General features: G+C 47.4%; 1 protein-coding gene across 4 annotated transcripts in view; it reads right to left on the bottom strand.

Moving 5' to 3' along the window:
• Window positions 1-23,584, bottom strand: part of LOC141987082 (stimulated by retinoic acid gene 6 protein-like) — a 35,190-nt gene extending 11,606 nt beyond the window's left edge. For 2 of the 4 annotated variants that reach the window (XM_074952126.1, XM_074952123.1), the window contains exons 1-11: window positions 23,330-23,584; window positions 16,913-16,988; window positions 15,721-15,821; window positions 13,608-13,738; window positions 11,275-11,395; window positions 10,006-10,051; window positions 7,509-7,637; window positions 4,506-4,576; window positions 3,740-3,851; window positions 2,882-3,035; window positions 939-1,014 (exon numbers count right to left, since the gene is read on the bottom strand). In XM_074952126.1, coding sequence (XP_074808227.1) covers window positions 939-1,014; window positions 2,882-3,035; window positions 3,740-3,851; window positions 4,506-4,576; window positions 7,509-7,637; window positions 10,006-10,051; window positions 11,275-11,395; window positions 13,608-13,738; window positions 15,721-15,821; window positions 16,913-16,988; window positions 23,330-23,349 — 1,037 coding nt within the window. In that variant the 5' untranslated portion in view covers window positions 23,350-23,584. Of the gene's footprint in view, window positions 1-938; window positions 1,015-2,881; window positions 3,036-3,739; window positions 3,852-4,505; window positions 4,577-7,508; window positions 7,638-10,005; window positions 10,052-11,274; window positions 11,396-13,607; window positions 13,739-15,720; window positions 15,822-16,912; window positions 16,989-18,057; window positions 18,226-23,329 lie in introns of all 4 variants that reach the window. The other 2 variants (XM_074952125.1, XM_074952124.1) reach the window with 2 other exon arrangements.
• Between the last annotated feature and the right edge of the window lie 2,795 nt (window positions 23,585-26,379).

Genomic DNA, 26,379 nt, shown 5'->3' with positions numbered 1-26,379 from the left:
ATAATGCCCTGTTTTTCCAAGGCGTATAGCTAGACAAGGTCTGCTGCCCTTCCCACATGATTCGATAAAGTTTGCAAGGAATTGTTGTGCAGTTTGGATTAATTAGCCTGATAATTAGATTAAGCTGATGATATGATATTAACCCACTTTGTTCTAATTTGATTAGTTTGTGTTTTATTTTGTGTTATTTAGCTTAGTTAATAAATTATATAAAATGGGAGCATTGTGTGGACTGATGTGTCTTCGCCACCCATCAGGGCCTAGAACTGCGTGGAGCTCAGGGTAGATAATAGAGACACTTCCCACTGAGTGCTGATGGAATGGAGAATAGAGTTCTAGGGCAATGGTTCTCAAACGGAGGTCTGGGGCCCCCTGGGGGCTATGAGCGCAGGTTTCAGGGGATCCGCCAAAATAAACCAGACAGCAGGGCCGGCGTTAGACTCGCTGGGGCCCAGGGCAGAACATAAAGAACATAAGAAAGGCCATACTGGGTCAGACGAAAGGTCCATCTAGCCCAGTATCCTGTCTTCTGAAGTGGCCAATGCCAGGTGCCCCAGAAAGCTGAAACCTGAGCCCTGCTGCCCCGGGCTGAAGTCAAAGCTTGAGCAACTTAGCTTTGTGGGCCCCGTGGTGTGGGACCCCGGGCAATTGCCCTCCTTGCTACACCCTAATGCCAGCCCTGGCTTTTAATCTACTGGCTATGCAGAAAAACAGTTGTTGTGGCACAGGTGGGGCATGGAGTTTTTATAGCCTGGAGGGGGGACTCAGAAAGAAGAAGGTTGAGAACCGGTGGGGAGGGGACAATCCTCGGAGCTGTCAAGTGCCTGTGCTGAGTTGACTAGTGTCCTCAACTCCCAATAAACTCCATGGTACTTGAGGACTCTCAGCACCCCTGAGAATTTAGCACTATCTGCTGATAATCTACTGCGTGTCCATACCTGTAGCAGGCCAAGATGTGAAATACGTAGCTTACACAAGTCAGGGAGGCAGCAAAGGTGGTGAAAATCCAAACACCTGGAGAAAAAGAAAAGCAACCATCTGTTCAGAATGTTTTCTCTGCAGCTCACATGACGTGATTACAAAAGTATTTTAAACTCAGCACAAAGTTGAGAGCTATTTGTACACATAGAATCATAGACCCATACAGTTAGAAGGGACCACAAGGGTCATCAATCCTACCCCCTGCCAAGATGCAGGATTTGTTGTGTCTAAACCATCCAAGACAGGTGGCTATCCCGCCTGCTTTTGAAAACCTCCAGTGTCACTGCTTGGACACATTTCTACTTGGAACACTTTTTGCCTATACTACCCAGTCACTCAGAAATGCTTTGATTATTTGTTAATCATTGAATTATAGAGTTGAGCCCAAACCAAAGCCCTGGATCAGAATTATGTGTTCAAACCCAAATTTATATTGGGCAGAACAAAGATCCTGGATTCTCACTTGTCAAAACTTGGAAGTGCAGGTTTTCCTACATTACTCTCCTAACATGCAGCTCAGTCTCCATGTCCATTCAGTCCTCTGTTTCTCTGCTGAGGCAGCAAACTGATAAAGGTAACGATTGCAATTCACGTTAGCTGTGATGAAGCTTTTTGCAACATGGAAAATTGTCCACTAGAAACTAGACTGTGATCTCCAATTCATTTTACAAATAATCATAGGCAGCTTTCAGACTCTTAGCCGCTTTCCACTTGGGCTCAGTGGATGAGAAGCTGGATATGAGTCAGCAGTGTGCCCTTGTTGCCAAGAAGGCTAATGGCATATTGGGCTACATTAGAAGAAGCATTGCCAGCAGATTGAGGGAAGTGATTATTCCCCTCTATTCGGCACTGGTGAGGCCACATCTGGAGTATTGCGTCCAGTTTTGAGCCCCCCACTACAGAAAAATGTGGACAAATTGGAGAGAGTCCAGCGAAGGGCAAGGAAAATGATCAGGGGGCTGGGGCACGTGACTTATGAGGAAAGGCTGATGGAACTGGGCTTGTTTAGTCTGCAGAAGAGAGGAGTGAGGGGTGATTTGATAGCAGCCTTCAACTACCTGAAGGGGGGTTCTAAAGAAGATGGAGCTCGGCTGTTCTCAGTGGTGGCAGATGACCGAACAAGGAGCAATGGTCTCAAGTTGCAGTGGGGGAGGTCTCAGTTGGATATTAGGAAAAACTGTTTCACTAGGAGGGTGGTGAAGCACTGGAATGCGTTACCTAGGGAGGTGGTGGAATCTCCATCCTTAGAGGTTTTTAAGGCCCGGCTTGACCAAGCCCTGGCTGGGATGATTTAGTTGGTGTTGGTCCTGCTTTGAGCAGGGGGTTGGACTAGGCGACCTCCTGAGGTCTCTTCCAATCCTAATCTTCTATGATTCTATGGTTCTATGACTAAGTATGTAGCTAGAGCTGGTCAAAAATTTTCCAGCTGAAAGTTGAAAGTTTTTCTATCAGAAAATGATGTTTTTTTGAACCAAAACTTTTGTGGGAATGAGCCGATTTTCACGACATTTTGATTTGAGGGGGAAACTAGGAAAAAAGCATTTTGATAGTGTTGAAATACTCCATTTCAACACTTTCAGAGTCGACTGTTTCAATTCTTCATTTTGAAATGACTTTTCATTTTGAATGTTTGATTTTTTAAATTTTCTTTAAATTTAAAATGTCAGTTTTGAAATGACATTTTCCATCTCAACGGACCCAAAATGATTTTTGTTTTAATTTCATTTTATGGGAAATGGTTTTTTGTTTTCATTCCCATTTGGAACTGATGTGTCAAAATCCTGGAAGGAGTCCCATTGAGTAGGATGGGCTTTGGCTCAGCCTTAAGAACTATGAGTTCAGTCTGCTTTTTTAAAATGTATCACACTCATTCCACCTTTAAAAAATGACATCTCTGTACCTTCAGTGACATTAATAAACTCTTTCAGCTGCAGGACAGCTTGTACAAGTACTTCTGAGCCATTGCTAGAATCAACAAGCTCTTCAAATCTCTGATCCAATATCTTCAGCTCTTTGGAGAATTGCTTGTAAATGTAAAACTCAATAACAATAAACTGAGGAGAAATAGATAAAAACAGCAGCTTAGCAATCTTGTCATTGGCCACTTCTAGAGAATAACACTACATGCCATCTAATCACATGGGAACACATTAATCCCTGGTGTGACTCTATGGGAATCTGACCTGTTACATTTGATTTTAAACACATATTGCCTTTCATATGTGGGGATTCATCTTAACCTTTAAATGACAGCAAGTGGATGTAGACCAATTTTGTCCCTCAAAGAATGTTGTTGGAGTTAATCTCCACTGATTTTGAACCAGACACTGAGGAAGACCAGGATGCCTAGAATTAAGCAAACTCGTAAGTATTCACGGGGAACAACATAATATAAATACAGTCACACATGAGTATCATGTATTTCATGTGACACACACATACTTGGCAGCCTTTTCTCTCCTGCCTGCATCTTAAGCAACCTATCATGAACAAGATAAACTCCCACCAAACACCCATTGGCCTAGCTGGAAGGTACCCTGGTCAGGGAGCCAGTAAACTATGGATTCTGGTCTTAATGGAGCCAGTGGCTCTGTTAAATGCATAGACAGTCCTTGTTTTAGTTTAATGGCAGAGATTTATGGAAGAGCTGTTTTTCAACAGCCTGGATTGAAATCCTTACTAAGCACACAAGGGCTGTGTGACATTGTGCTCCATTTGGGGCAATTCTTTTCAGGAAACAAGTGTGCAATTTACTTACAATGTACAGGCAGATTAAGGCTAGTGCAGATGTGCCAATCATTCTGCCTGGGAACTGAAAGCATGGGTCCCATTCGTACACCTTGCGCTGGAACCAAGATTTCCGAACCTGCCTGTTAATGGATGAAGATGGACAAACAGACCTGAAATGTTCGGTGATGACACAGGGACACTAGAGGCATTTCAAGGCCCAAAACCTACTCCAGCATAGTTCCCTCCCTCTCCATAAAAACAACCCACCGCACCTTCCTAACCCAATCTTCCCTCCCACTGGGCATGTCTGGAGAGGCCTCACCTGGCCCAAACAGGAGCCAGTCTTTCTCCTGCACACGCATTCTCAGCAGCCTACCTGCTCTCCAGCACAAAGCCACTGGGGGCTCACATCAGGATCCTCCACATTCCCACAGCATCTGCTGCAAGGGCAGCCCCCTCCCACCTGCTGCATGCTGGCTTGACAGATGGGGGCATCTGACCATGGAGTAGGTGGCTTTGAGTCTGAGGTGAAGGAGATGGGAGACAGAGTGCTCTAGTGCACTGCTTACGGATGTAGTTCAGAGGGGAGACGGGGCAAGCCCGTCATGGATGATCAGGGATCCTCCCAGTGGCTAGAGAACATGCCTGGTCCCTGGCTCACCCCAGGTGAGCAGGCAGGCCCCCAGTGTGCATGTCAGTCAATAAGTAGCAGCAGATTTAGAAGCTCATCAGAACCAAATCTGAACTCTCTGTGGCTTGGTGTTCTGGATCTGAAATGAAGATGCCATGCTCACCGCTCTGGGGGCTTCCTGACCAGACGCTTGACATGCTGAGCCTGATGATCCTCCAGGAAATGATTTTCCTGCTGTTTTAAAGGAACAGAGATTGTCAGCATATCAAAGAGTGTTCTTCATTCCACTAGGGAAGAGACAGCAGATTCAAACATATAGATCCAGTGCTGCCTTGTGGGTGCTGTATTAGGCCAGTCTAACACATGGAGCTCATTGCCAGGGGATGTTGCAAAGCCTAAAACTATAACAGGGTTCAAAAAACAACTAGATAAATTCATGGAGAATAGGTCCATCAATGGCTATTAGCCAGGATGGGAAGGGATGTAACCCCGTGCTCTGGGTGTCCCTAAACCTCTGCTGCCAGAAGCTGGGAATAGGCAACAGGGCATGGATCACCTGATGATTACCTGTTCTGTTTATTCCCTCTGAAGCACCTGGCTTTAGCCACTGTTGGAAGATAGGATACTGGGCTAGATGGACAATTGGTCTGACCAGTATGGCCATTCTTATGTTCTGATGATCTTAGTTATGAAGATACCTTACTGTGATGGGGGTACATCAGGACTTTGCAGCCTCCTACTGGTGGCCCCACTGCTCTGCTTCACCCCACCCCAGGAAACAGTTCTCTGAGAGGAAAAGAACAGCCATTTGGGGAACCAGGGAGATCTGGCTTTGCAGCACCCAGAGGGACAGCTGGTACCAACAACAGCCAACCAAGGAGCTGCCTACTGTCAGCAAGTCAGTTCCTTGCTAGAGCCAGAGGAGTGAGGAGGGATGCTCTCTAGGCTGCAGCAAAAGGACCTGAGCCAGGCCAGGCAGAGCTCACTGCTGCCCACCAGCTATGGCAGGAGTTCAGAAGGACCCTGCCAATTCAATTCCAGATGGGTCAGAAACTAGTTTGTTTGCAATTGGCCCTGATGGGCAAGGAACTGCTTCTATTTTGAGTTTGTTACTCCCCGGAAGGGGTTTTGGACTGTGTGAGGCTGGAGGGCTGAGACACAGAAGACCTGTAGAGGTAGGCTGACACCTGCAGGGTTGCTGGGAACTGAAGAGAATGGCAGCACCAGACTCAGCTGGCAATGGGGTGTTCAAGAGGTGAGTGCAACCCACCACGCTTACACTGGCAGCCATAGGGAGAAGGTTGTGGCTAACAAGAGCTCAACCCTTAATAGCTGGTGGGAGGGCCTGGGGTCAGACAATCTGATTACTGAAGAGGTATATCTAGGCTGGATCAGGGGATTCCTTACAAAGAGCAGCAGGAAGATGCATGGTGTGGCTGACAGGACAACGAAGCTGAGGCTAGGTCTGGTTGTTTGGATGAATCAGACTGGGATAGCAGAAGAGCTCTGTGAGTGGCAGAAGAACAAGGGCTGACTATAAACTTTTGTGTTATGGACTTTATTTTGGGGACTCTGAATCATTTTTGTTATTAAGGACCTTGAGGATTATTTGAACCTTTCCTGTTATTAATCCAGGACTGGGTGAAGGTGTTAGCCACAACGGAGACTGTGTGGAGTTCTGAGGGGACCAAGGGGGGTAGAACATAAAGACCGTTCTAGAGCCCAGGCCTGCAGAGCTGCCACCCAGTTGGCATCTCCAGGCTGCCACCCAGCAGCAGCTATAACCAGCTTGCGCTCCATTGCCCATGACTTGCTGTGGACACAGACCATGGGAAGTTCCTCTTCAAGTGTTTGATAGACAGCAGCCTCATGGCTCCTGATTGGCTCCCTGCCCTATGTAAACCCAAGGGCCATTCTAGGCAGCATCCAAGCAACTATGTGGCTCTTGTGTAGTTGCCATGACTGTTCCTGCATTCCTGGCTTTGACCATGACTTGTTCTCAACTTTGCCTCCTGACTCTGACTCTTGGTATCGACCCTGGCTTGGAACCTATGAACTTCTCTGCTACTCCCAGCAGGTTTGTTCCTGCTCTGACCCTTGGCCCTGACTGCCCTTGTTGGGATCCTGACACAGAGCACCTGCAAAGCAACCCCTGGCCATGATGGGGAGCTCAGTAAGCAGACACCCTGCTATGGCGAGGAAGGGCCACATTGCAGCAGGAGTCCCTTGGGAAGGTCTGTTCGACACAGCTCTGTTCCTCCTGCCTGCCCTTTAGTGGGGCTAATGGATTTCCAGGCTCAGAGACAATGGAATGTGCTAGAAGAGGGAAGGGAAAGAAGACGCAGCACAAGCCTCTTGCTTTTAAGATGGAGCCAGTCATTGTCCTCCTGTCAAAGCCCAGGGTTATGTTCCCCTTGGCAAATGGCAGCCCTGCCTGTGTGGAGTCACAGCTGGAAGTTGGTGGACATGATGAAGGGTGACAGGAAACAAGACAGGCACCCAATGCCTTTCCCTGCTGTCTTAGGGCCTTGCCAAGGGAGGGGAGGAGAGAATGAAAGGGAAGGGATGTGGGAAGACCCAACATTTCTATCAGCAGGAACATACAAGGAAGAAATAGCTGCCCAGTGCTGCTGCCCAGACACTGATTCACACTCACGCCACAGGGCACTGGGAGTGAGAGATAAAACGAGGGAGGAGCGAGAGGCATAGGAAATAGTGATGAGGAAATGAAAGACAAAGGCAGGAATAGCACAAAGAGACAAATGGCCATGCTCCTGGGGTGCTCACCCCATGTAACTCTGTGTATATCTACACTGCAATCATGGAATGCAGTATACCAACCTGCCCAGCACCGTGGGTAATTACTTGGGTGGCTAGCCAGCACTGAAGTCCATGCTGGAGTCCATGGGGTCTTGCAGGGGGAGGTGCTCTTCCATGTTTTAAGTCAGGTGAGTGGTGATTTGTAGAAATGTGCCAAGATCTCTGGTGTGAAATCAATTCTTGTTACTGGCTAAAGGTGAAACTGACCCTGGTAGAGAGGTGCACCAGCAGAAAGTCTATGCGCTGGTTAAATTCTACTTAATCCCAGGGATCAGGGAAGGAGTTTTCCCGGGAGAGGGGGAGAGAGAGATTAATAAACTGGAAGCAGTTACCCAGGAATACTCACACTTGACACATCCATCTTTAATCGAACCCTCAGTGCTTTCACAAACATCAGGGTAAAGCGGCCCAGTAGGAAAATCAGACAGAACAAGGAAGGCCAATAAAATATGATCTTCTCATAGTCTCCCATCACCTGGGTAGGGAAAGCCGAATGTACAAATGTCAGAACTCTGGATGGTGGGATAAGTCCAAAGAGTACGGAGGGGAGAGGGAAGGACAGGCACAGATACTCTCGAGCAATGTGCAGCCGGACATCAGGGTGCCCCCTTAAAGAGGAACATGTCCCCCTGTGGGGTGACTTCTATCTCCTCCGCCTTGTGGTCTGTGGGAGTGCGGAGTTGCATTCCACAAGCTGTGGCTCGTCACCATCTTTGTTATACAAACCCACTACCGCCAAACCAGAGCGAGATGTCAGCAGGCCTGTCTGCCTCCCTGCTTCTCTCACTCTCTCCCGTATTTGTACCGCACTCATCACCCTGGGATACAAGTGCTCAGCACAGCCCAGCGACGGCAACAATGTGCAGGCTTTTCACCGGTCAGAGGTCTGATTGTTCCCTCTGCATCCCGTAATGGTGCTTACTGCTGGGTGGAGACAAGAGCACTAAAGGCCGGATTTGGGTGCTCGGTGCTTTTGAAAATGCCACTCTCTGCCTTTTCTGGCATCTAAATACCGGTAAAAAAACTGGCCGTAAGACCCAGATCAAGCAGCGCACTTAAGCCCATATCAATTCCCATTGATCTGAATGGGCTTATACATATGCTTATGTGCCTTGCCGGATCAGCACCTAAAGTCGCGGCTGCTCCCTCTGCACCCGTAGGGTTTGCTGCGACAGGATGAGGGAAGAGGGAGAATGCGGAGCAAGGGTCACTTGTCTAAAAAATGGGGCACAATTTCTGACAAGGCAGGTAACTAGCCATAGGCACAGATTCCCAAGGGACATAGTGGAATCTGCATCACTTGATGTCTTTAAATCAAGACTCCCAGTCTCTTTCTACAACGTCTGCTCGAGTTCAACCGTATGTTCTGAGTTTGATGCAGGAGTTCCCAAGTAAAAGGCTCTGACCTGGGCCATACAGGAGGTCAGACGAGCTGATCATAATTGCCCCTTCTAGCCTTAAAAGCTATGAAACTTTGACATACAAGGTCCAGGGTTAGCTGGCAGCACAGCATGTTGTCTTGTTGGGGGAGAAGAAGGGAATTGGAACTGTTATTGTAGCCCTTCCTGTTTGTTTTAGTGTAAATATATTTATTTGTAAATCTCGGTCTCCTTGCAGTCAGCCCAGTACCGTGTCTCTGGACAGAGATGAGACTGAGGACGCTGTTGTGATGGGGATTCTCTACTGCGTCTACAGGACACAGTTGGACTTTGTGGTTCCCCAGCTCCCAGGTAGCTAAACCAACCAGCGAGGCCTCACCTCACCACTGAGGGCCTCCCCACATCCTTGGGACACATCCTAGGGACAGGGCACTGGACTAGCCCATGACAGGGCACTGGCCCTCAGAAGGAAATCCTTTTTTGTTGTGCTGGAACTGGGCTCTCAGCTGTTAGTGCCGAGGTTGCTGTGTCTTGCAGATGCACTGTACTCTCAGCCCCAGAAGACAGGGCAGCCTGTCCCCTGTGCGAGGCACTCAAGGAAGTGAGGCTCCATCACAGACACCAACAGTTTGATGCTGCACAACTACTTATTTCTTAATCTACAGAGTGGGCAGAATTTGGGGAAAGCAAATGCATATCTCTACAAAGTTGTGATGCTTTCTGTCAGGCTCTGCGCTCAGTTCAAAATACTAGTGCTCACAGCCATTTTCCAGATCTGTGAGGCTGTCTCACCACCTTACCCAATCACAGCAGACGGGAAGTGTGCTCAGGCCTGAGTTTAAACCCTCTTAGCCAGGTTCTCAACTTGAGACCCCTAGTTCCAGGCCACCGTGACCCCAATCCTGCAACTGGATCCATGCTAGCAAACCCTTTACATGGGTGCAGAGCCCCACTGAAGTCAATGAGGTTCCATGTGGATCAGGCCCAAGGGTGGGAGCCCTGATTTCTTTGGAGAATCAAAGTCCTGGCATGCACACTATGTGTTTTTGGGTTTGGGGGGATAATCTGACCTCTGGCAGTCCAAGAGTCTGTGTAGATATCTGATTTGCACATGCAGTCACAGGACTAGGTGTGCAACTTAGGTGGGCAATTACATGCTCATTTTTGTGCATGGTTCTAGGGTTCTTCCTCTTCCTCTGTCTGGAAGCTCTCGGCATAAGGGCTTTCTCAGTTGGGGACCCTATTTGTGGCATTTACTCCTCTCGGTGGTCCCTCCAAACTCCAGGCTAGGCATCTTCTGGGAAGGATGTTGAACACATTTATTTTCCTTAGCAGTGGATTGAACTTTTGGTTGGATTATTTGGCTTTCTAGTTAAATCTCTGTTGCTAAAGTGCCCCAGGTGGCATCATAAACATTTGTAACATATAAAATAAAGTCACCATCAGACAGAAATAGAAACTTACTTGTCCATGTGGGCACTGCACAATGTTTGTGATTGTGATTATGAACCTGGAAAACACACTGGTGTTACTGGACTCCAACGGCAGTCGTTACAACACACACAATCTCATGGTGCACAGCCTGGCCTCTGTCACAGGGTCCCCAGCCCTGATCTTGTAATCAGACACATACAGAGCACCTCTGCACCCCTTTGGAGAGAGTGGGGCTGTGCATTCAGATTGCAGGATCAGGGCCCAAGGCATTTCGAGATACTGGCATAAAATTACCTTCAAGGTTTTTTAATGTATTTATGAAATAATTTCTACTCTTCAAGTGAACTTTACCCACTATAGCGGCTGGAAATGGCAGATGCTGCCTACATCAGGTAGGCTGGCCCTGCAGTGGGCGGTGTAATTTCCAGCTTGGGTAGACGCACAGATGCTAGTTTTGAGCTAGCACCCGAAAAATAACAGCGTAGCCACGGCGGTGCAGGTGGTGGCACAGGCTAGCTGCCCAAATAGGTACCATGGATCTTGGACGGGATTGTAGTTGGGTGATTAATCCACCATGCTGCTGCTGCTATCTCTAGCATGCTCACGCTATCAAAGCAAGAGGGTGTCTACATGAGCTGGAAATTACACCTTCAGCTGCAGTGTAGACGTACCCATAGACCAAGCTGACTCCAACCTTCCCTGCCCAGCAATGACAACACAAAAGTGAGTGTCCCTTTACCCAAAGCATTGGATGGGGGTGTGTTTAAATGTAATACTCCTGAAAAATGCCAGAGCAAAGACCCTCGTGACTGAAATCCTTTGTTTATCCACCAAATGGCTTCCCACTCTGCCCTGCCAATATGTCTCAGTCCAGCTTTGAAAGGGCCACCCCAGGGATGGGAGGGGAGAGTTCAGTCTCTAAGGCCTATTCAGTTCAACTCATGCTGCTCTGCAGTGCCCCCTGCCCCAGCTCCTCCTATGCTGCTCTCCAGTACTGCCATGATACCCCATGCTACTCTCCAGTACCCTCTCCCCCTACACCAGGCTGCTTTCCAGGGTCCCCGGCACACTGCTCTCCGGTATAAAAATATGCAGAACACATACTCTAAACAGTGCGGTGGGTGGAGAAAAGCTATGAGTGGCCCAAACAGGGCTTAGTTCTGCAAGTGCTTCTTAGCACTGTGGCCCTGGTCCAGCAAAGCACTTAAGCACAAGGAGTCCCACTGAAGTCAGTGTTCAGGGCTTTGCAGGATTAAGCCCAGCTAGCCAGGGGCTGGATCTCAGGGTAACATGGCTTACCAAGTGAAAGTGTAGAAGAATCCCAGTACAGACCCTGTGATCCGGAATTCCGTCGAGAGGCAGGCGAAGAAAGGGAAATATGAGAGGCCCACTTCAGTGCTGCCTATGAGAAGCACAATGGCTGGAGGGAAAGCAAATGATGCCAGGCTGTTATTGTCAGTTCTGAAATCCTTGCCTAGCCATAAACTACCGTTGGTCAATATCTGCTCAGCCCCAGTCTCCCCTCTCACTGGTTAGTGACACAGCAGGGAAAGTGGATGCATTCCAGTGGGGTCTGTAGAGTTACATCTGTGTTCTAATGAGGCCCCTGTGACCAGAATCAAGGCCCTGGTCTCCTCTTGCGGCTGAACGAGCTGCAGCTCTACACATGCACAGGGCACCTTCTCACTGTCAAGGACTCCTTGAAGCTAAGTGACCTTCCAACAGAGCAGGAAGGTGACAAAAATTCAGGAAATCATGAGAGAATGAGAAATCCCCATGCCCATGACATTGCTAATCCCATCCCTGCCCTTCCCATCACTCCCCGTCGACCCAAACACCTTCAATATCTTCTAGTTTCCTTAAAAGAACAAACTAATTCAGAACCTACTCTGCTAACCCCCTACCTGACGTTAGCAAGTACAGCACCTTTGGCGATCCCAGGGGTACATCTACTGGTGACCAGTGGAAGCAGTTACACATGGGGGGAGGGATAGCTCAGTGGTTTGAGCATTGGCCTGCTAAACCCAGGGTTGTGAGTTCAATCCTTGAGGGGGCCACTTAGGGATTTGGGGCAAAAATTAGGGATTGGTCCTGCTTTGAGCAGAGGGTTGGACTAGATGACCTCCTGAGGTCCCTTCCAATCCTGATATTCTATGATTCTATGACGTGTAAAAGGGCAGGAGAATAGCTAATAAGGGAGGCGTATGTCACAGAGTAGTGCACATTGCCCTGTGCCTCGTGTCAGCATGCCCAGTGAGTGCAAGCTGGTTACAGGACTGTGAATTGTAGTACTTCACACCCACTTTGAACTCGCTTGGCACCAGCTTCAATGACAACACAGGGTGCCTAGCAGCGGAGAATCAGGCCATGAGCGTGCAAATGAGTATAATTTATAAGACAAGGGGGAGGGTGGGGCAACACAGCAGAAAAAGCAGCTAAGAGCAGGCCTCCAAAGGCCTGTCCACACTAGAGTAAAAAGTGTATTTATTAAATGTGCATGGTAACACCTTTCCAAGCCCTCAAGTAGACAGGGCTAATTGTATTCAAACACGTTAGCTGGATGTGGAGTAACCTCGGCTGCCCCCTAAGATTCCCCTTGACTAGTCAACATATGTTAAGGTACGCCCTGTCTGCACTATGGCTTTGGAATGTGTGTGTTAAAATGTGTTAGCTAACACACCTTTTATCCAGGCCCTAACTTACAGTCCCCTTTTAGCTGCTTTCCAACTATGCTTCCCCTTCTGCCTCTTCAGCATATAGGTTACATGAGTTTTGCACACCTGCTGAGGGCCAATCTGGTGTAGGTTCATTGCTTTGATATAAGTCCATTAATGGTGACCCATTTGTACCTCTTAAGTAACTAACCTACCATATAAGTCACCACTGAAATTGGTCTTTTGTTTCCCTGGCTATAATAGTCGCTAGAAGTGTTGCCTATCTATGCTGGGACACATGTACCAGAGTAATAACACCTTTGCAAACCCCAGTGCAGATGCAATATGCCAGTGCAATATGGGGCTTGCAGTGTAAGGCTTGCTATTCCATGCTGACGCCAACCTACATTTACAATGGTGCAGTGCCCCTACACTGGGATTTACACTGGTGTAGCTACAGCTGTGCATGTGTCCTCCGGTCCTGAGACAGCGGATCAGACTCTGATCTTAGTTACACCAGTTTAAATCCAGAGTAACTCCACTATCTTAACTTGAATTACTCAGTTTGCAAACGGCAGAGACCACTGGAGTTGGGGACAAGAATTATCTTCTTTGGCCAAGTGACGTGTCCCAAAGTCAGCCAGTCCTTGCCACGGTGATGGGGTAGGGATGGGGGTGGAGGGAAAAGGCCACAGCCACCCCAAGCTACCAGCTCTTCTTGATGCTCAGATCTAGAGCACCCTAATGCTTCTTGGACCTATGCCCTTACCTCAATCTCAGGCTTGTCCAAGGCCATGTGCCCAGCAGCATTATTGCATGGGGAAGCCACCAGACCTCACACAAGTGCCCTGGCTGCCATGCAAAGGTACCCCTTCCTCAGTTTTAAGGTTACTCCAAGTGCCAGACTGAAGAGCCAGAGAAGGAAAAGATGGACAAATACCCCCATCTCTAGTGTGGTTTGTGTGATCTGCACCATACCTTGGGCCCACTGGGGCACTTGTAGTGGCCGGTAACCTTCCGAAAACAGGAACATAACTTTATTGGCTGTAGCTCCAAATGCAAAACCAAATGACCATCGGTTGCTGAATGTCCCAACGAAATCCAGGGGTCTGTGAACAAAGAGCAATTCCTGCTGCTGAATCCAAGGTTCCCACTCTGCTCTGCTCCTCAGACTTGATTTAACTGCAAACGCCACCAGTGACCCTTCTAATCCTCTTTCCCTTTGCTTGTCTTTCTAAATGGTGTGATGAACCTGACACAGGAATCATTGGGTGACGTTCCATGGCCTGGGTCATACAGGAGGTCAGAATAGCTGATTCTAATAGTCCCTTCTGGTCTATGAATCTATGACTCTGTTTCCCTTCATGAAGTGGCTTTATTACAGCTCTGTCAAGGTCTGTGCTAGCCTTTGGAAGTTCTGTGGCTCCTCCATCAACCTCTTCAATAAAGCTCCAGCCAGTTCCCTGATCTATGACGTCCTCTTCCTTTTGGCTCTGCTTTTCAGAGCCAAATTTCCACTGACAACCTATTGGGCTGACCCTGCCATCACCATTGACCTGGAGACAGCAGGACTCTGTCAAATGTGCCGTGATTAGCATCAGTGTCTCTTACTGCTGGAGATGGGTAGGCCCTCGTGGCCAGCATGGGCTGTGCACTGCAAAGACCACCTGGGAATCCTGACCCCTAGCCAAACCTTGGCTGCCAGTGGGTGCTGAGCACACACTATTTTTTTTCCATGGGTGCTCCAGCCCTGGAGCACCCACGGACTCGGCGCCTATGGCTGTGCATATGGGGCAGTGAGAGGAAAAGCACTCATTACACTACATCACAGGGCCCTGCTGCTCTTCTCTGCCATGCTCTGGACACCTGTGCCTACTTTGAACCCCAAAGGACTTAACAGGTTGCCTTTGGTTCATTTTTTCTTTGTATTGACATCAGGCTCATGCTGCTTGGGCAGCAGTAACCAGCTCTTGGCAGACAGCTGCACCTTTCTGTGGGATAATTCAAACATTTCAGTGGGTCCTTTGGCATCCTTGAGCCAAATGGGAAAACACGGGAGTTGGCTGGGCCTAGCGGAAGCTCACTTCATAGTAACAAATGGCCGGGCCCTCTAGTAAGGAGGTTCCCATGTGTGTAGCAGGTCAGTGCTTCACACCTTCCCCTTCACAGAGTGTTCACAGCCATATGCACTGCTGGCTGGCTCCCCAAGTTTTCTCCTTAACTGGGTGCTGCTGTATATTCCAGATACAGCCATCAGCCCCTTCATGGAGTAGATTTCTGTAGATTGGATCCCTTTCCACACGGTCTGAATTAAGCGGACTATGGAGACCAGTTAGCTAATAAGACACCAAAAGGATGGAAGCAGCTTGTGGGGAACATGTACTTATCAAAACACCCAGTGCAGCTGTGGGTTAGCAAATCCCTTCCTGCAGAGAGGTTTGTGAGGACCCATGGGGAGGCTGTGTCTAGCACTGCATGGCTGCTCAGAGACAGGAGAGAACACCAGAAGTCCCTCCCTCATCTTCCACAGGGGCCCTGAACTCCAGTAGGGTGAGCTTTCTGCAGCACTAGAAGTGATTTCAGCCTTTCCAGAAATGACCCAGTGACTAGCGGAGACAGCCAGGCATGTGGGAGTGCATTCCACTCTCTCCACAGGCAAGGGGCATTGGGCCTGCTTCAGAGACAATGGGCCTGAGTCTCCCCTCGGATCCTCTGGGTAAATCAGGAGTGACTGCACTGAGATGAATGGAGTGGCCCTGGGGTAAATCGGGTGTCAGTGAAAGGGGGATCAAGCCCATAATGTTGTTGATATTTCTGTGGCAGATGTATATATTCAGAGCATCTGAATTACTGACTGAAGCAGACTTCTTGTTTCTGGTGAAACCCAGCAGCAAGAGCTGGACATGGTAATGGGCTGCAGAGGCATTTCCTCTCCAAACTGAGCTTCCTGAATTAAAAGCTCATCATCATCTTATTCTCCTCCCACCTCTCCAGAGCACAGCAGCCTGCTATAAGAGTTAAGGGGAACATTGGGCAGCCATGTCTTTGGAAATGGCCGGGACCAGCCGTAATGGGTCATGCTCAGACTCACATCACAATTCCAAAGCGGCCATTGAGGAGGTGCAATTTTCCATCTATCTGACTCCTGCTCACTCTTCTTTCAAGGAAGGACAGCACCAAAATGATGGCAAACTACAAGGAAAGGAGAATAACTGTGAGATGGGAGTGTAGGAGCCCCTGACTCTAGGAAAGAACACAGCCTACTAGGACCATAGAGATGGGGAAGATGCACTAAATCATAGACTCCATGACACTGGCAATGCAGAACAGAGCCCGTTACTGAGGCCAGATGCTCTCGGGTGTTATGCTGATACTATAACACATTGCTAGGCCTCCGGGTTTCCTTGGTTTCCTTTTACCACTTCGGAGCATGCCTTTCCTGCACCAGTATGTGATTTTTTCCCCCACTTGGATTGATGACAATCTGACTTTGACTTCTCTCCTCAGCCTCTCCCTCGTGGGGTGATTCTTGTACCCAACTACAGCAGGATGCTAACATGCTCCTTAAGAGAATCCCATCCAGCCCTCTGTGTAAGGAAGAGGGCCACAATACAGGGAACCAAATCCAAAGGTGAGTGTAAATGGCTGTGATTAAGCCCTCTTAGTGTGTAAGTTATTGACAGACAGTCACACTCTTGCTCAGCCTGCGCATCTCATTCTGGGAACACCACCACAAAAACCTGACCCTCAGACTCAGTCAGACTCATCTCACAACTGGGCCCACGGTGTGCTGTGAGTATGAAAAGCAGAGATCCTTTGGGTTCTACAAAATTACAGAGGATCCTGCCCACCCAGAATGACTCCCTGTGTCTGCAAACATGACTGAATCAGCTCCCCTAGGCAATAAGCCTAATAAACTAACTCTGTGAAAGTAAACAGGTTAAGTAAATCCCCCCAGAGCCCACACACAAGCTGTGTGTACACATAAGGTCTTAGAGTATATTTAAAATCAATATGAGGGAACACTGAAATTTGGCACATGTATGTTTGTAGATATTAGGATGGCTTGTTTCCCATATAGAATTGGTGTAAGCATTGTTCAGTTTCCTGCCAGCATTTTGCAGTGTTTCCGTGTCTGATGCAGTCGTAGCTTGTTTCTGAATTGAGAGCTGTGATTGCAGCAAGGAATCAATTGATCCATTATTGCACATAATCAAGATACATTCAACAGTACTTCTGCTGAGTATGGCAGCTCTAGGCTGCTGGTGACTTGGTTTACTTACCGCTGGAATAAGGGAGTAATGCAGAACCAGCTCCATGTCTGTTGAACTCTCACAAGTGGCATTTGTCTGCCAGCCCCTGGAGACACGTGAGCAGATAATAAACACATTCGTTTAGCACACACAAACCCCTCTCCTGGAGTATGCTCTCTGAATAGCAGACCTTTGATTGTGAGTGTGTAGAAAATAACTCAGTGCACACATGCAAGAAAATCCAAATGGTTCCGATACTAACACGGCTATGAGATGGCCAGCTGGAAGATAATTCTGGATTCTGACATGCAAAGAGGCACCCCACACTCCCCCGTTTGCTTGAGAGTTTCCAAATTCAGTACTGGCAAAATCAATACCTTTTCCATTTGGTATAGGGTTTGCTAAGTCCGTGTGTTTAACCATGGGTAAGTCTTCTCCTGTCAGGATCATCAGCATGGGGCTAGCAAACCATGAGTCCACAGGTAAGGTTGGGTTCTGTTTTGCACTTAAAGTATGGATTCCCCCTCTTCATTTTGTATGAAAAATCTAGTATGTCCTCCCATCTACATATGGTCCACTAGCTGTGTGTCTATTGCCATTTTAAGTATCTTTGATATGACAGTAGATATTGGCCTGTTATGTCCTAAAACCTAATGCCCAAATTTTCAAACTTTGGAAGCTAAAGGTAGGTTCCTAAATCCACAGTGAGGCGTACAAATAAAAGTGGCCTGATATTCAAAGGTGCCGAGCACCTGCAGTCCCATTGACTTCTATGGGAGCTGGGGAGTGGCAGGTGCCTAATTCAGAATACCACCTTCCCTTAAGTGGTTAAATACGGATTTAGATGCCTACTGCTAGGCACCCAAGTTTGAAATGTTGAGGCCAGTTTGCCTAGATCCCTTCTTCAAATTTGAAATAGACTAGACTAGACGGCCACCAGCTATGCACGGTTCTACACTCTGTGCTTCTTTGTCTATCATTATCATTTTAACCATTGATTTTTAACATTCTTCTGAATCCACACTATTTTTAACAATGATTTTTCCTGCCCAGGCATTCCCCATTCCTCACACCTCTTTGGGAGTCTTGTCTGACCCCAGTAATGTAGGTAGCATTGTGCCTTTGCCTTCCCAGCAGCAGAGTTGCACCAGTTTGATTTCTTTGCAAGTTCCTACCCCTTTTAATTGTGCAGCTCCCCTGAGATCCAGTTGCAAGCCCCGTCAGGCTGTGGGGATCCGCATAGAGAAGGCGTCCTCCAGACATGGTTCTCCTTCTGCCTGTGTAGAAGTGGGGCTGGGCTGCCTCCATGGTGTTGCCCTCCGTTATAGGGTGCAGATCATTGGCTGGGAGGAGCAGGACAATGGTGAGAGGAGTTGGGCCTAGGAAGATGCGCATAAGAATGGCCATACTGGGTTTCCCCAATGGTCCATCTAGCCCACTATTCTGTCTTCCGGCAGTGGCCAATGCCAGGTGCTTCAAAGGGAATGAACAGAACAGGGCAATTATCAAGTGATCCATCCCCTATCATCCAGTCCCAGTTTCTGGCAGTCAGAGGCTTAGGGACACCCAGAGCATGGGGTTACGTCCCTAATCATCTTACCTAAAAGCTACTGATGGACCTATCCTCCATGAACTTATCTAATTCTTTTTTGAACCCCATTATACTTTTGGCCTTCACAACATCCCCTGGCAACGAGTTCCACAGGTGACTGTGTACTGTGTGAAAAAGTATTTCCTTTTGTTTGTTTTAACCCTGCTGTCTATTAATTTCATTGAGTGACCCCCAGTTCTTGTGGCATGTGAAGGGGTAAATAACACTTCCCTATTCACTTGCTCCACACCAGTCACGATTTTATAGATTTTATAGATCATATCCCCCTTTAGTCTTCTCTTTTCCAAGCTGAAAAGTTCCAGTCTTTTTAATCTCTCCTCATATGGAAGCTGTTCCGTGCCTCCTAATCATTTTTGTTGCTCTTCTCTGTACTTTTTCCAAGTCTAATATATCTTTTTGGTGATGGCAGGACCAGTGCTGCACACAGTATTCAAGGTGTGCACGTACCATGGATTTATATAGTGGCATTATGATATTTACTGTCTTATCATCTATCCCTTTCTGAATAGTTCCTAATATTTTGTTTGCTTTTGTGACTGCCACTGTACATTGAGCGGATGTTTTCAGAGAACTATCCATAGTGACTTCAAGATCTTTCTTGAGTGGTCACAGCTAATTTAGATCCCATCATTCTCTATATATAGTTACTTGGGATTGTGTTTGTCAATATGCGTAACTTTGCATTTATCAACATTGAATTTCATCTGCCATTTTGTTGCCCAGTCACCCAGTTTTGTGAAATCTCTTTGTAACTCTTCTCAGACTGCTTTGGACTTTATTATCTTGAGTAATTTTGTATGGTCTGCAAACTTTGCTACCTCACTGTTTACACCCTTTTCCAGATCATTTATGACTATGTTGAACAGCACTGGTCCCAGTACAGATACCTGTGGAGCCTGCTATTTACTTCTCTCCACTGTGAAAACTGACCATTTATTCCTACCCTTTGTTTCCTATCTTTTAACCAGTTACTGATCCATGAGAGCACCTTCCCTCTTATCCCATGACAGCTTACTTTGCTTAAGACCCTTTGGTGAGGGACCTTGTCAAAGGCTTTCTGAAAATCTAAGCACACTATATCCCCTGGATCACCCTTGTCCACATGCTTGTTGACCCCCCTCAAAGAATTCTAGTAGATTGGTGAGGCATGATTTCCCTTTACAAAAGCCGTCTTGATTCTTCCCCAACAAATAGTGCTCGTCTATGTGTCTGATAATTCTGTTCCTCACTATAATTTCAACCAATTTGCCTGGTACCGAAGTTAGGCTTACTGGCCTGTAATTGCCAAGATCGTCTGTGGAGCCTTTTAAAAAAATTGCTGTTACATTAGCTATACTCATATTAGCATCAGACCTGCATCAGCCCCTGGGGAATCTGCAGCTAAGTTAACACAGTCTGACCCCATCCTGCATTTTCTAGAGTGCCAGCTCTCTTTCTAGTGCATAGCTCCCACTTATCTCTTCGGTGCCAAAGGAGTGGGCCTGGAGAAGTGAGCACTGCACACGACCCTACACATGCAGTTGCACACAACCACTGGAGTTCAAATGTGCGCTAGACAGTGATTGAGCAGACGCAATGCCAAAAATAGATTCATAGATTCATAGATACTAAGGTCAGAAGGGACCATTATGATCATCTAGTCTGACCTCCTGCACAACGCAGGCCACAGAATCTCACCTACCCACTCCTGAGAAAAACCTCACCTATGTCTGAGCTATTGAAGTCCTCAAATCGTGGTTTAAAGACTTCAAGGAGCAGAAAATCCTCCAGCAAGTGACCCATGCCCCATGCTACAGAGGAAGGCAAAAAACCTCTAGGGCCTCTTCCAATCTACCCTGGAGGAAAATGCCTTCCCGACCCCAAATATGGCGATCAGCTAAACCCTGAGCATATGGGCAAGATTCACCAGCCAGATACTACAGAAAATTCTTTCCTGGGTAACTCAGATCCCACCCCATCTAACATCCCATCACAGGCCATTAGGCTTATTTACCATGAATATTTAAAGATCAATTAATTACCAAAATCATATTATCCCATCATACCATCTCCTAATCGACACCAGAAAATATTTGCAATTCACAGTCCTGCAAATGTGGGGCAGAGGTTGGCTCCAATGCATCTCAGGACAAAACTGTTTTCATCAACATACAGCAGAGTGACTACTGTCTTCTGTGTCATTGCAGTGAGGCCTGGCACAGAAAGCTGCTGTAATATGGAGGATTCACACTGACATCAAGGGAGCTTAGCTGATTTTTCAGCTGAGGAGCTGGCCCAATGTGCCACATTTCCTTTCAATTGCACGGGTGTAGCTTCCTTTGAAGACAATGGGTTTCACTCCAGTATAACTGGAACAGAATTTGTACCACTATTTTACATCTGCATAGCACCTTCCATGCTGATAGGTCCCAAAGCCCCTCACAAGCTACATACACAGTATTCACCACCAGTGAAATGCAGCCATCTCTGAGAGGTTGAGAGCAGCAGCTAATTGATGTGAAGCAGGCTGCACTGTGTGGGGACGGAGTGGGCTCTGATTCTGATCTCACTCACTCCAGACAAGAATCAGAAGTCACGGAGATACAAGACTGTAAACCGGGGTGAGCTCAGAATCAGGCTTCAAGATGATAACATTTTGGGCATGGACCCTGGGAAAAGCCTCTGCACTTGCAAAAGGTGTCATGATGAGAGCTTTAGTTTCCACACAGCACAGGACCTTCATAGAATCATAGAATCTCAGGGTTGGAAGGGACCTCAGGAGGTCATCTGGTTCAACCCCCTGCTCAAAGCAGGACCAACCCCAACTAAATCATCCCAGCCAGGGCTTTGTCAAGCCAGGCCTTAAAAACCTCTAAGGATGGCGATTCCACCACCTCCCTAGGTAGGAATCATAGAATCTCAGGGTTGGAAGGGACCTCAGGAGGTCATCTAGTCCAACCCCCTGCTCAAAGCATGACCAACCCCAACTAAATCATTATTAAGTTGTCATCCGAAACATCCCAAGAGCTCACTGTATGGCATGCATTTTATCTGCCTTGGGAGGATTAAGGGATAAGTCAACCTTGCTGGGATCTGTCCCTGGAGTTTAGACCACTAAGGCCCCTTTCCTATAGAAATCTTGAGGCAGTGCGTTCATTTGGATGGCAGTACCCAGAATGCTCCTCACGTTCACAGCTCTCTCACTGGTAAGCTGGTCTCTGAGCTGTGGAAACAAACTGAACTGCTAAGCTGTGCTCATGGAGGGCTGGGATCTTTAGTCCTGTTACACTGACTTTCCAAGTGAGAAGTGGGGACGGCTTTGCCTCCAGAAATGTGGTGAGTTTGAATCCTGGTGAGGGGGGATTTCTGGTTCTGTGTTGGACAGGTGGGTTACAAATCTAGCATTGTCTTCAGAAAATACTGTGCTTATACCATACACAGGAGTACATTGTAGAGCATCATATCTCATCGATAAACAACAGATGGAAAACTTCCCCCTCTAGTTAAACATCTGCACAGTGCAATCAAGAGAAAGGCAAAGGTCCTGCTTGGGGAATCCTAATCTTATCAGCTCTGCTCAGTGGGACCTGGCACTTTGTGTTTGATCATGACTGGCCTTTACATCAACACTTCCTTCTAGTTTGCATCTTCATCTGAATGGCTTTAGAGTTACAGGTAGAAAGAGTAATACTGACCTTCTAAATCCCTAAGCACTTTCCCCTGTGGAACAGGTTAACCGGGGGACCTAGTACCTCATTCTACTCTTAGGGAGACAGTGCACTGAGACTATGTTGGAAAAAGAGTATAGGTTGGCAAATGAAGAGAATGTCCTTTGATTTCTTCCATCATGCAAAGAGCTTGTAATATTCCTGTAAGTGCTTAGTTCTGTTGATTAGGACTGTAATTGAGACAGTAATGTATAGTTTGTGCTGGATGCTCCTTTAACTTATAGATTCTAAGGACAGAAACGGCTATTCTGGGCTCCCACAGGCCAGAAAATTATACTCTATGGTTCCTGCAAGAAGTCCATGACTTATGGTTCAGCTAGATATGAGCATGTTTTATGAAAATGTTATGGGAGTTCAAGAATTTCATGTACTCTCTGTTCTAGAACAGTAGCAATGACTTTGCTGTGTAGTCATTTTTCACTGTTTTTATAGCACTATGGGATAATTTTCATGCATCACTATTTGCCAGTTTATTATCGGATGTACTGATTCTATACAAATTTAACACTTATTGCAAAATCGAGGCAAATACAAACTACCAATAACTGTAGCACGTTTACTGAAAAAATACCCAGAAGAAAGAATGGATCTCTACAGATTGTGATGGTATCTATTAGACCAGGGCTCTCAAGTGGAGCGCTGGCAGAAATGATTAACAGGCCTTTGCCTGTGTCCATGGGGGAGGGATTTGGCTGAGAGTGCATTTTGCTGCAGAACCCAGATACAGCAGGAAGCAGTGCAGCCAGTCCCAGTGAGTGTTTTACCTCCATTGTCCGACACTGGCACTGATTCTCTTCTCACACAGGAGGCATCAGGAGTGCCTCATGGAAGCCAATGGAGTTATACTGGGTAAAAGCAGTGTGAACTCAGAACTGGGCCCGCTGCTGTGTCTCTCCTTTTGCTCCTTGCTCTAGTTGTGGTTTATTTTCTTTTAGTTCCTCATTAATGCAGGCCTCGGGATCGCAGGAGCCGGTGACCCAGATAGAAAAAGAAACTAGATTCTGCAGACCACATACCTCTCGTTTGCATGACGTGTTGAAAGTACCATATAAAATCTGCCCTTGTGGACCCTGCACTTTAACCCACCAAAGCCAAGCCCATCCTCCCAGCTTTACTGCTTACACTTACCATGCCTCTGCAGAGCGCATCTTTGCTGTGCGGCAGAGAGCTCCACGAGGAGCGAATGGACTGTGCTGCTGGGTGCAGACGTGAGCAATGACTCAGCAGCAGTAGGTGTCAGAGACTTGGTGGACACGCTTCCTGGCTGCTGTGCTGCAATCCTCTCAGCCTGCATTGGGCACAATAGGCACCTTGCCTCACTACTCCTCCCCAGCTCCGCTCAGCAGGAAAGCAAACATCCTGTCAGACACTGACTCCAGGGTAACTCTAAAGGAAGGGAAGTGACCTCGTCCTGATTTACTGGCCAGTAAGTTTGTTGCTTTCTCCCAGCTGTCCCGGAAGCAGAGACTGATTGGTTAGTTTTTGCCAGGCTTCTCACTAGGAAATGAATCCAGTTTTAACTATACTGTCTGCGCCCATCCTTATAAAAATGCATGTGGGATTTAGTTGGGGATTGGTCCTGCTTTGAGCAGGGGGTTGGACTAGATGACCTCCTGAGGTCCCTTCCAACCCTGATATTCTATGATTCTATGTGCAAGTTACATGAATTCAGGACCATTACAAGTGAGAGTTGAAATCCTTCTAAGCCAGGAAACCCAGTATCCAGCTCTTGAGCACCTTGTAGGTGTATGAGTTTGGATATGGCTTCACAAGCTCTGGAATAGGTTTCCAAGGGAGGTTGTGGAAACCCCATGATTGGAGGTTTTGAAAAACACACTGGGCAAACATGTGCGGGGTGGCCTAGGCTTATTGGATCCTGCCACTCTGCAGGGGGCTGGACTTGATTATTCGTCAAGGTCCCTTCCAGCCTGACATTTCTTTGATTCTGTGATTGCATCTTCTTTGAAAAATCTGACACTGTCACTTACCCAGGTCAATAAATACCACGAGCATTTTCGGTCTCCTCATCCTCTGAAGAAAGATGGATGAGTGGATTCTGTGCCTGGCCTGGTAATTTTTCATCACCGTTTTGCAAGCCCACATTGAACGATCACATAACACTAGGCAATGTAACATACTAAGTGGCATATATTTACCTTCCACTGCCACTCGCAGTGGAGTTGTTTTCCAGCATGGCCACCAGGATGTGAACATAGGACACCAGAAATAGGAAGAGAGGGACCATCAATGTGAAAACACCCCTCACGAGCATCAGGGTTTTGTGCGTGGAGGTGTCCTTACATGACAGCTCACCCAATGACGGGGTTCCACAGAAGAAATGGTTGATGACGTTGGGGCCACACTGGGCTGGCCACAGCGTGGTGAGAGGAAGGGCAGGCAGCTGATTGCCCAGGACACCACTGCTACGTTGATGCACGTTCTCCTGTTCACGACAGTGCGATATCGCAGCAGATTGCATATGGCTACGTCGTGACCGAAAGCCATCACTGTGAGCAGGAATTACTCGGCAGCCCCCAGGAACACAGTCATATATCCCTGTGCTGCACACAGCTCATAGGAATGCTCTTGTTGTTTGCTAGCACGTTACTTAGCATTTTGGGGACCACAGCAGATGTGTATGAGATGTTCAAAAAGGACAGATTGCTGAGGAAAAAGAACCTGGGGATGTGCAGGTGAGAATCCATGGAGGACAATGTAATTATGGTGAGGTTTCCAAACAGAGTTGCTGTGTAGATTAGGGAAAACACCACAAAGAGGAGCTGCTGCCGTTCGGGCTGATCGGAAAGACCCAGAAGAATGAACTTTGTGACCATGCTGTGGTTCTTCCTTCCCAGTCTATATCCCATGCTGGAGCTGTAATTCTATAGTGAGATTGTAAAAAGAAAGTACAAACCCTGCTGAAAGCAAAGAGAACATGAATGCAGGGGAACACCATCTGTGGAGTAAACTAACATCCTGGCAGTTAATACAGATGTTTGTATTACAGTGCTGTATAACAGGCACAAATAGGGATCAAACCTGGGACCTCTTGAGTTAAAGCCATGGACCTTGACCACATGAGCTAAGCAGAGTCATAGAGTGTGTATGTGGACCAGTCACCAGAGTGAAACAAAGACTTGCACTGAGTCAATGTGAATTACATTTACAGGTTTCTCAAGTACGGAGGGGAAAACTACACACAGGTGTGAATGCATGAATCAGTCATAACTAGTGCAATGATCATCACATGCTCATTGTGTCTATATTGCCCTTCGCTTATAACTATCCATGAATGTACCATTTACCTAAACCACTACAAGAATCAACACTGCTACAACAAAGGCAAGCAGCCCGGAGAGGAATTTTCACCCCGCATCAAAGGGAGCGGGGGTTAGCTCCCTTTGATGGACACCCAGCCAGCCAGTTGGCTCTGGCCCTGAGTGGAGGTAGCAGGTGGGAGCTTTATGCAGCTGATGATCATTTAGGGAGTTTTTACTGTGCCCAGTGGATCATTAGAGACTGTTTCTGTCACCATGGGTCTCCACCGGCACTGTGAAAATGGCAGAGTGGCTTACCAGCCTCTCAGGGGGAGGACTTCTGTCCTGGCCTCAGTATTTTGCTTATGACGACTCTGAAATGAGCCAGGAGAAATAGTGGCTGAGTTGGGCACAACCCTGGAAGGAGGCAGAAAGGTAACAAAGTCTGTGCTCACAAATCTGCTGGGCTCAGAAAGAGCTGACAGATGTGGCAATGTCCCTGGCCGATTGATATGCTGGAGCCTGTGCAGCAGAAGCAAGGAGTGATAATGAGGGCGATATCACAGGCCACCCAAAAGTCAGAGAAGCCCAGAACAAACCAGACCTTTTTAGAGAGAAATGGCACACGTGATTAAGTGCATTAAAAGCAACCACAATACAGTGAGCCACATTGTTTATTCTCCAGGCAGCTTCATCAGCTCTGGTGGCTGTTCTTGGAGGTGTCCAAACTTTGGTTTATTCATTTGTCAAATGGCAGGTGAGCCGGGATGCTGTATTGCTCTAGCAGGGAGTATAGAAAACATCACAGTTACTTTCATTCACCAGCGTGCCCTAGTAAAGACCAGCCTGAACGCTCTTAAGTAGTGCCTCAGTGCGCCGTATAGCAGAGAGGAAAACAGCAACACGCACTGTTCCGGGCTG

Source organism: Natator depressus, chromosome 5 (assembly GCF_965152275.1).
Source record: "Natator depressus isolate rNatDep1 chromosome 5, rNatDep2.hap1, whole genome shotgun sequence".
In the NCBI taxonomy this organism is placed as follows: domain Eukaryota; kingdom Metazoa; phylum Chordata; order Testudines; family Cheloniidae; genus Natator; species Natator depressus.
The sequence above is the reverse complement of the archived record's forward strand: the minus strand, read 5'-3'. Positions and strand labels throughout refer to the sequence as shown.